Source organism: Bidens hawaiensis, unplaced genomic scaffold, assembly GCF_021521415.1.
Source record: "Bidens hawaiensis isolate Kalapana, Puna unplaced genomic scaffold, B.hawaiensis_p1.1 tig00030509_1, whole genome shotgun sequence".
Lineage (NCBI taxonomy): Eukaryota > Viridiplantae > Streptophyta > Magnoliopsida > Asterales > Asteraceae > Bidens > Bidens hawaiensis.
In genome coordinates this window covers 8,716-19,085 of record NW_027495084.1, presented here as the reverse complement: position 1 = coordinate 19,085, position 10,370 = coordinate 8,716, and the positions used below count along the sequence as shown (strand labels likewise).

The window sequence follows — 10,370 nt, the reverse complement described above, 5'->3', positions numbered from 1 at the left end:
AATTGCAGTTTTCATGAGATCTAGAATTGAAGGAAATGAGTGAAGATAAAGACTTAAAAACTTTATCATTTGGATGGCCAAGTCGCCGATGCCAAGTAATGGATGAAGTCGGTTGGGACATGTAAACCGAAGGTTTGTGAGTCAGAGGCGCTAGAGAAGAACGTAACTCATACATTCCTTGAGTTGCTGTGCCTTGGAGAAGCGGAATTTTCGATGCTCGGTCCTTAATAACAAAGACCGATGAATAAAATTTGATTGAAAAATTATTGTCTTGGCATAGATGAGATATAGATATGATATTACGTGATAAAGATGGAACACATAATAAATTTTTGAGAATAAGAGGAGTATTAGAAGTTTTAATGACAAGAAAGCCAATATGAGTAATTTATAAACATGAACCATCACCTATTACGAGTTCATCGGTTCCTTTATATGGTGTGTGAAGAGAAAGGTTTGCTAAATCATTTGTGACATGATGGGATGCGCCACTGTCGAAAAGCCAATTGGTGGTGGGAGTATTTGAGGTGTTCATTGTGTGTGCTTGAGCCCCTTTAATATGTGAGAATTGAGTTAAACATGGAACAAATGCTGTTGGGTTTACCTTTTTGAAGGAAAAACAGTTTGCAAGGGCATGACCCTTTTTATGGCACCATTGGCATGTCCCTAAGAAGGGCCGGTTTTGTTTAGTGAATGATGGATTTGGAAAGATTCTAACGGAGTTCTTTGTTTGGCCATTGTTGACTGGTAGGGATGAGGAGGGAACATTGATGTTATGTTTGGTATGAGGCATGATGGGATGAATTGCAGTTTCGTTTTTGGGGAAGAAACAGGAAGAAGCAAAGAAAGAAAAAAATATATATGATTGTTGGCTGTTTATGGTGAGGTTGTAGTGGGATGGGAAGAATTTTAGGTTTACTTGAGCAAGGCTCTTGATACCATATTAAGAAAAGAACAAGTAATGCAAAACTTGCTTTTGATACATAAAACTAAATTACATATATATGAGATACAAAGAGAAATTCTAGGAGCCTATTTTAAGAATATAAAATAAACAGTTTGACTACAATATTTGCAATTAAAAGATTTGGTGCTAGAATCATGGGAGCTTGATATTTGCGGTTCCCTAATAATGTGTACCATTATCTGCATATGTATATGTGCATTATACACACAAAGACATACTTTGACAACCATAAGTATGGAATAAGAACTTTTAGCTGATGTACAAAATCATTTACCTAAAATCCCCATGGCAAAATATCGGAATATCTGGCAAGTACAACGAATAAACGAAAGAACCAACAACATCAGCAAAGCCAACCCTTAGTTCATAATTAGCTAGCTAAAAACCAAACAAAAACCTAGTCATTGTACGTACACTGATCGATGATCAAACTTTCCTACCCATGATGAAATGTGTGCTTCTTTTTACCTATAAATAGGTATTCGATCCACATGTGAAAAACCGATCCTTGTACATTGTTAGTACATAAGCTTACTAGAAAGATTAATTGTCGAAACTATAGTACTTCAGTTCTGCTCTTTGGATTCGTCTTTTCAGATCTGGAATGGTATGACATCCTCAAGTAGCCCATGATCTATAACCAGTGTAGACGAAGGTGAAGGGCAAAACCGTCTTTCTTGAATGAGATGGGAGTATGATGATAGATGGGTGCTAGCGTTAGTGGTGTTAAAGCTTAAAGAAGATGATATTAATGGTGTTGTTTGGTTATGAAAATTATAGGATTGTAGTGGTGGTTGTAGGTGTTGGTAGTAAGGTTGTGTAAAAAGAAAAGACGAAACACTACCACCACCACTACCAAGACCATCACCGCCACTAAACCCCCCATAACCGGCTGTTTCAGGCAATATCCCAATGGCTCCTCGAGGAGTTATTGGGTACGGGTGTGTGTGGGTACCTTCATAAGTTGTGATCACGATCGATGGATCTTCGGAAGATCTTTCGACTCGCTTCTTCACTCCACATGATACACTTGTGCACCTATGGTAACTCCTGTTTTGAACAACATAATCTATTTAATATTTTACACTACTAAGGAAAGTGATGAACTTTGTACACTAATTATTTGATGTTGTGCACATTAGGGCAACAAAATTAAGGGGTGTAGAGAGAGAAACATATGAAATCTAGTGAGAGAGAGAGTACTATACCTAGGATAAGGGCTGTTTTTCACAGCTTTCTGACCGTACTTCCTCCATCTATAACCATCATCCAAGTGATCAATATCACTCTTTGTCATGAATGCAAATCTTGGTTCCCTTTGTTTTTTAGGGTTCTTCTTTTTGGGTTTTAACCTACAAAACATACTCAACATGATTCACATTTATTCAAGAATAAACCACATCTTAATCTATAATTAACCTGAAAAAAGAACACTTACTTTTGTAATAATTAGATATAAAAAGAATATGGATAAAGAAAAGAATATAGATTACCAAATCCAGAAAATATATGCATCACTTAAACATCTGTTCATCAAATCTACTTTTGGGTGCGTGTATGTGTGTGAAAAGGCCTAACTTTTTCTTGATCAAAATAATAATTTTCAAAAATTAAATAAAAATACCGCGTATGTGTGAAACCAGAAAATGGATTACTTTTTCAGGGTAAAATTAAACCACTTGAATTATACATAATTTATAAGATTTCTTGATATTCATTTAGCAAAGAAGAATGGTAAAAAAAAAAAAAAAGATTAATCATCATGATTCAAAACACACACAAGAAACACCATTAGTGTGTGCTAATGATATAATGATATGACAAAGAACACAATTAATTAACTATGTGTAAAAAACCATTTGTGTGTGTTCAAAAGTACAAGAAACAAAAAGGGTTCTTTTAATTTCTTACTGTTTGTTAGTAATAGTACTCTTTTCTTGATTATCATCCTCATCATCATCAACAATATCATCATGAGCTGATCTATTATTATTATTATTATTCTCCTGGTCACCATTATTAGCACCCTCGTTTGAAGAGCACGAGACAGAAGAAGAATTTGGCGTTGGTGTATTCACCAACTCACCCGTCTCCGGCACGGTGGAAACCGGTAATGGAAGATGGTGCTTCTCATATTGTTCAACTACCAAATCCCCTGGAGGAGTAGGTTGTTGAAGCAAATCGAATAGAGACGTGTTACCATAGTCTTGAAAAGCCAACATGTCAAAGTACCCTTGAGGCACATCAAAAAGACCACCATCGTAGGCTGCCGGCATCTGATCGGAAAATGTTGTGTTTGCCATCAAGTTTGTATTCTTTAACTCCTCTTTCTTTGCCATAAACTGAATATCAAAGGCATATATTCTTCATTTGCAGGCTCTTTAAATCTAGAGAGAGAAAAAAAGAAAAAAGATTTGAGAGTGTGGTTGGTTTGGTATAAGTGTGAAGAGGCTTTTTGTATATTTTTTGCAATACAAAAAAGTGTAGAGAAAGAGAGAGATAGGGGATGAGAGATAGCTTGTTTGGGAATTTAAAGTGGGGTCAATTACACCTTGCTCCCCAAACTCTTAACAAATTTCATTTAGGCCCTTTATTGGTGGTTTTCAATTCAATCACTCAACATATAAAATTATAAAATTGATCCATCAAAACAAACTTTTATTCCCTTAAGTTGTTTAATATATGATACGTATATACCTTTTTTATTCAATAGAAGTAGCACTTTTAGATTATAATAGAAAGACTAACAAAACATATTGTTTATCATAAGCTATTAAAACTTTATTTGGTTTATAGCTAGCATAATTGTAGTTACAACTTAAACAAAAGCTAGTAATACCTTATATATATTAACTAGTAAACGTTACTTAGATAAATGCTTGATAAACTTGTGATCAGATGGACTCAGATGACGTCTAACAGCTAATTAGGTGGATGTTTGGTTCATAGAATGTTTGTAAATGAATTAAAATGTGTTAACGTAATTGGAATAAATTTCTTTAAAATTTAACATTGTGTTTGGTTTTTGATACCGGAAAAGATTTCATCGTGGGTGTACACGTTGAGCTTCCATAAGAGGTTTAAGTGGATCGACCATCTCATTTTTTGGCTTCTAGATCGTTGCAACCATAAGAGGTTTCAATCGCTGCAACCATGAGAGGATCTTCATCGATTGACCAATGATTCACATTGTTTGCTTAGTTAATCGGTGACATGATGTTGATTTCATTTCATATATAGTTTTCTAGGTGTGCTGAAGTTGGTAAGACGAGCTGTGTTCCAGTGTTAATCAGTTTCTTCATTCGGTTATGATTTTATTGTTTTTGTGTATTGATTCGATCCTATATATATCATAACATTCACACTTTTTGAACCTTATCAAATTTCATACTTTCCTGTATGATACAAAAACCTTACCTAAAAGTATCTCTTGTCATCATGCATTTGTTGGTCAACATAAATATAGATTGTGTTAAAACTTATACCTAAGGAACACAGATCTTTGTTATTTGTATCTTGGTATTTTCTAGCCTCTAGTGATTGCTAGAGAGGTTAATACAATTCCGTGAGTTGATATGGAGATTAATACAATTGGCATATTGGTCCAATAGCATGAGAGTAATGGTTAAGACTTGATATCTTTGAGAGGTTTTCTTATAGTGGTGGGTTTCCTTCTTAAAGGTGTTTTTAAGTGAATCGGGTCTGAACGTTAAGTTAACATCTTGTCTTAAAAAAAACTCACTCTGTAATTGAGTGTATTTCCAAAAGTCATTTAAAAAAGAAACGAAAAATCAATTTCGCTATTTAAAGTACTTTTAAAAAAATAAAAATCAAATGAAGCGTTTATCATGCATAAATTTCACGTAGCTGCTATACATACAGCCTTACAATAATATTTAAATGAATCATCAATAATGCAATACTCGAACCATTTAGATGTGCCCAAAGACATATTTTAGTAACATGTGTTCGATATTTTTGGGTGTAATAATGATCATCAATCGTTATTTATTAGTAACAATTATCTAAAGAAACAATAATTAAAATAATCGCATGGAATGTATCCTACCGGTTGCTATCAATATGCCGTTGGAGTCCACAAAATTGGCTAAACTATAGTCTATAGGAACTGGTTAACAACTCCAGGGATTTAATTAAGTGATGCCTACTTGAAGTTCTTTTTTCGTTTGTTTAACTTTTTTTATTAATGTTAATTTTTTTAGTTAGATAAAACACTACAGGAAAACTATACAACGAAGCTTAGCGATGATATTTCGACGTCGTTGTAGGCTAGACTACAGTTACAACAAGGCCAACATAAATAGTATGAATGTTTATTATTTTTTACTTTTACCGATTACCTGTCTTCGTTACATCTTAGGCAGGAAGGGTGAAAATGATGCGCCATCTTGATTGTCTATCTCGACGACACATTGTCGCGACATGTTCTTTCTATTCTACCTTTTCTTTTATTCCGGACTAATAAATATTTTGAGCGATGGTGTATGTGTCGCGCTTGCCCAAAGGACATGTCGTCCCATTACCCGACATAGCTAAAATAATTTTATTTTATTCCTAAATAACCTAAACGACGTCGTGTCTTATCTTGTGGTGATGACTTGTCGTCGCTATACGGTTACCGCAAATTGAAAATCAGGTTAAGCGAGACCATTTCTTTCCCCTTTTCTTATCCTTGTGACACTCTCCATAATATGCCATTCTTCGAAGAGCACCAATGATTTCCACCGCCGTGAGCTGCCTCCAACAATTGATGATGATCCATGTCCACCGACGTCGCCGCTAGTTCATCATAAAAAAAATAGTAAGTATGCTCCAGATAGATAGGTTAGTCCAAGCCAAATTAATGTAGGTATAATCAGGTTGATTTTTGAGAACATAAGAGTTTCAAACTTCCTAGCACTTGTATCGACGACATCTCGTCTTCGTAACCAATGTTGCAAAAATCCCAACTAGGCGGGAGTAATCCCTGATTAATCGCTAGTCCCCATATTACTGATTAGTTTTAAGCTAATCACCTAATTAATCGGTCAATGGTCAAATCCGGCCAAAATCAGGTTAATTGGATTTAAACAACTTTTTCTTACGAGGTTCTGGCAAGTATGGGCGGTTTCTGGCGAGATTCTGGCCAAAATCAATAGTTTCCGGTGAAATTCCGGCCAAAATGTGTGTATATATAAAATTGAAAATTACATATACAAATATGTGTGTGTATAAAACTGAAAATTATCTATTAAAGTTCGATTCAATTAATCGCTAGTCCCCACCCCACTGCCCAACTAGCAATTTTTACAACATTATATATCCGCAACCATTTGAAGGCTTTTGAAGAAATATGAAGGTACACTTTGAATTTTATTTAAATTTGTTTCTTTTCTTTCCTTTTTCCCAATTTTGTGTTCTTGAAGTAATTTGTATATATGTATATGCATATATTGATGTTTGTATGTATTAACGTATATGCTTCTAATAAGAACATGAACCGTATGACCCGTAAATGATTAGATGGATCAAAACGTGAACCTGAGCATGACACATGTATTTATGGTCTATAGGTTGACTCTAACACTACCTTTAACTTTGACCCGAAAGGCCGAAAGTGTTAATTTCTTGATTTCACGTATTAGTTAAATGCAAAAAGCAAGTTAATTTTTGAGTTTTAATACATAATTTATAAATGGTTATATGAAAATTACCACATACTATATCTAACTATCTATATAATTGCCTACCATAAAATCTTATGTGTCGCTCTCAGGTTGCTCCCCCCATTTTCTAGAGCCACCAGATTGCTTGATTTATAAATGGAGGCTTCTCATGCATTTGACCCGAATTCGCGGGTATGGGTCTTACCAAACCCGGATAGTCTTTAAATGGGTTATAACATCTCATTTATTTGTAAAACTATTTCATAAGCAAACAATAATGTTCACGGGTTATGGGTCTCACCAAACCCGGATAACCCTTAAACGGGTTATAACATCTCATTTATTTGTGAAATAATCCCTTAATTATCAAAGAATAATTTTCACGGGTTATGTGTATTACCAAACTCTAATAGCCCTCAAATGGGTTATATGATCTCATTTATTGATAAACACTTTCATTATCAAACCATAATTTAATTTATCTATCATCTCTATTGTCAGTTAACTTCCAATACTACCCACCATTGTCAATTACATCAACGCCTCTTTTTTCATTAGACAAATATTTGTGTTCATGTTTGTACATATAAAAAAATCAACATGTTCGTGTTCGTTTATGTTTGTTCGTTAAAAATCTAAAAAAACATAAAATCTCAACTGATAAAACCCAGACGTTAAAAAATATAATAACAAACTAATATATATGTATTAAATTAAAACAAAATTACGTTAAAACAATAAAATAATCAATATAAGATAGCAAAACAAAACTTAAAATAAACTCTCGTAACACGGAAGTATCAAACTAGTATATATATCTACAATATATATAAACGAAGATATAAAAATCCTACGTGTCGTGATGTGGTCGCTCCCCCTTTTTTTGGAGTCACCAGATTTGCTTGATTTTTAAATGAAGGCTTTTCATGCATTTGACCGAATTCATGGTTATGGATCTTACCAAACCTAGATATTCCTTAAACGGGTTATAATATCTCATTAAATAAAAAATTATTTCCACCAAATTATTGATGTAAAAATCCTATAAAATAGGATATACTAAAAAATAATTATCTTATTTATTTTAAATATATATATTATTTAAATTAAAAAAAAAATAAACGAGTCTTGTGTCTCATAAAACCATAAGTATATTATTAACTTTCATAAATATTATTTATAATTAAAAAACTAATTTTATAGTAAAAAAATAAACGGGTCTTGGGTCTCATCAAAACCATATAGCTTTTAAACCGGGTTATAACATCTCATTTATTTATGAAACAATTTATCATCAAACCATAAGTATATTATTAACTTTCATACAATAAAAAAATATAAATTCAAAAAATAAATAAATATTCGAACAAACAATATAAAATAACCCCTATAATACGGGGATAAAAACTAGTATGTATATATATATTGTACGTTTTAGATGTCCCTAATTTATTTGCATCTTTGTATATTAACAAAATTGACAAAATGGTTGAGAGATGTATGGCTCTAGGGGAAACACGAGCAACAACTTCTACTGAATATCTAGAAGATTATTTTTCCTTGGAATTCTCTTGTTTAAATTATTTGAATATACGTATGCATGTTAGATGCTCTAAACATCCTCTCGCTTTTTATTTTGAAAAATATATTATTATAGGATACCACAAAAGATCATTATAATCACAACAATATTTAATAATGTCTTCTAATAACTGATGGAAGAATCTTTTATATATTATAGATAATATAATATGTTCACCGTTAGTAGAGTAAGGCCAATGTATATTCAGAAACTTTTGATAGGGATGTTGGAAATGATTCAGGTAATATATGGATGTTCAGACTAAAACAAGAAAACAACGAAACATAAGAGATATGAAAAAATATCTACTTAATACTAATAAAATGAAATATTATAGACACGTGTTAGTTTGTGGTTAATACTCACATTTTTACCCCTCCAAAATTAATATATGTCATAGATTAATAATTATTCACTTTCCATTTACACTTCATTTATATTATATCTATAACATGATTAAATTATTCACTTTTTTAAACTCTATTTATATTATATCTATACACTTTTATAAAAATATATATTTACATATTATACTACAATACATTATTAGAAATATGTTTCACAACATACTTGATGAAATCCAAAAAAAAAAAACCGTGTTTGTTTAATATTGAAAAGAATATAATTTTAAATGTTATTACATAATATATTATGTATATGGGACATTTACATATTTCCCCTTCCTAAGATCCTTTATTACATATTTCCCCTCCCTAAAAAAATCAATTACATATTTCCCATTCCTAAACCATACATATTACATATATATCCATTTTACTAAAATTTAGTTATGAATGGACTGTTTTACCCTTTATATAAAGAAAACAATAAAAAATCTTAATTCTTTTATCTTTTTTTCTTCTTCTCTCTTTTTCCTTTTCTTGAACGAGCCTTCCTTCTTCTTCATACATGGCACTAAGCGATCTTCACCTTTGTCATCTTCTCCATCGAGAGCTACAGCTTTCGCCGAACCACCAGCACCACCACACAAAGTCCATCACCATCTTGTTTTACCAATTTGCTCGGTTTCATATCCGCCGACCACGTGTTTTGAGAGTTGCGGGGTAGGTGAATCGGTGGGGTTAGGTGGAGGGGGACGGTGGAATTCAGAGGAGAAAGAGGGAAAGTGTGGCTGGAAACTCGTCGGAAAATCGAGCTTGCCGGAAACCGTTTGGTTGTTTGGCAAGGATGGTTTTAAGATGGAGCTTGGAGGGAGTCGACTGAAGAACAGTTCCTAATAAATATTTGGCGGGATGACGATTCGGGTAGATTAGGGTCTGTGATGTTTTGAAAATCAAGTTTCATTACAAACACATTAGTTGGAGAAGATGATGTTAGGGGTAAATAGGTAATTTCAAATGAAAAGGGGAAATATGTAATTAATATTTTTGGTTGGAGAAATATGTAATTACTAGGTGTTAGTGAGGGGAAATATGTAAAAATCCCTATGTATATTGTTGAAGATTGTAAATAAAAAAAACTTTAATATGCTTCAATTTACGAATTAACTTTTTTAATGATTAAATTTTTATATATATGCTTAAAAGTTGATCCATTTTTTAAAAATAAATTCATCTGTCTATTGGTTTTTATTGTACATTGTGATAAAATTTATAAATTATAAATATATGATTTAAATCTATCTATTTATTTTCGTTTAATTTAGTAAACTATACATAAATGTGTTAAATTGTAAAAATAGTATATACCAATCACTTTCAAATATAATAAAGTTTATAATATTTAGTTTCTGTGGGTTTTTTTATCAAGAATTGCTTCGGTTTTTTTGTGGAATATTAATTTGATTGTTATAGGTTAAAAGCTGGTTATAGATCATTTGTTACAAATTAACTACATTTAGCTCAAATTTGTTACGAGTAAAAAAAGGATAATCTGAATATTTTTAAAAATTTGAGAATACAAGTAGATTTATCGTCATACTTGTTACGGGTTCAAAGTTTTGACTCGAAATTGTAAAACAAAATAAAAGTTAGAATTTTAAATGTGATTGAGTTTCAAAATTATTTTGAAGGACATTTTTGGAAGAGTAAACTGCGGTTTTCGTCCTTGTGGTTTATCCAAATCTGCGGTTTTCGTCCAGTAGTTACAAATATGTTATTTTCGTCTCTGCGGTTTCATTTCACTTGCAATTAAA

At 32.2% G+C, this 10,370-nt stretch overlaps 1 protein-coding gene across 1 annotated transcript; it reads right to left on the bottom strand.

Annotated features, from left to right (window-relative positions):
- Positions 1-1,210: 1,210 nt before the first annotated feature.
- Positions 1,211-3,707, bottom strand: LOC143580518 (putative WRKY transcription factor 48). Its single transcript, XM_077063518.1, has 3 exons — positions 2,879-3,707; positions 2,176-2,319; positions 1,211-2,017 (listed from the first exon to the last, which is right to left on the bottom strand). Exons 1-3 carry the CDS (start codon positions 3,304-3,306, stop codon positions 1,561-1,563), a joined length of 1,029 nt encoding a protein of 342 aa, XP_076919633.1. The 5' UTR covers positions 3,307-3,707; the 3' UTR covers positions 1,211-1,560.
- Between the last annotated feature and the right edge of the window lie 6,663 nt (positions 3,708-10,370).

Coding starts and splice junctions, on each gene's coding strand:
- LOC143580518 (XM_077063518.1), bottom strand. CDS start 3,306: ATGGCAAAGAAAGAGGAGTTAAAGAATACAAACTTGATGGCAAACACA. Junction 2,320..2,878: donor AGTACTATTACTAACAAACA/GTAAGAAATTAA, acceptor TATGTTTTGTAG/GTTAAAACCCAAAAAGAAGA. Junction 2,018..2,175: donor AAAAACAGCCCTTATCCTAG/GTATAGTACTCT, acceptor TGTTCAAAACAG/GAGTTACCATAGGTGCACAA.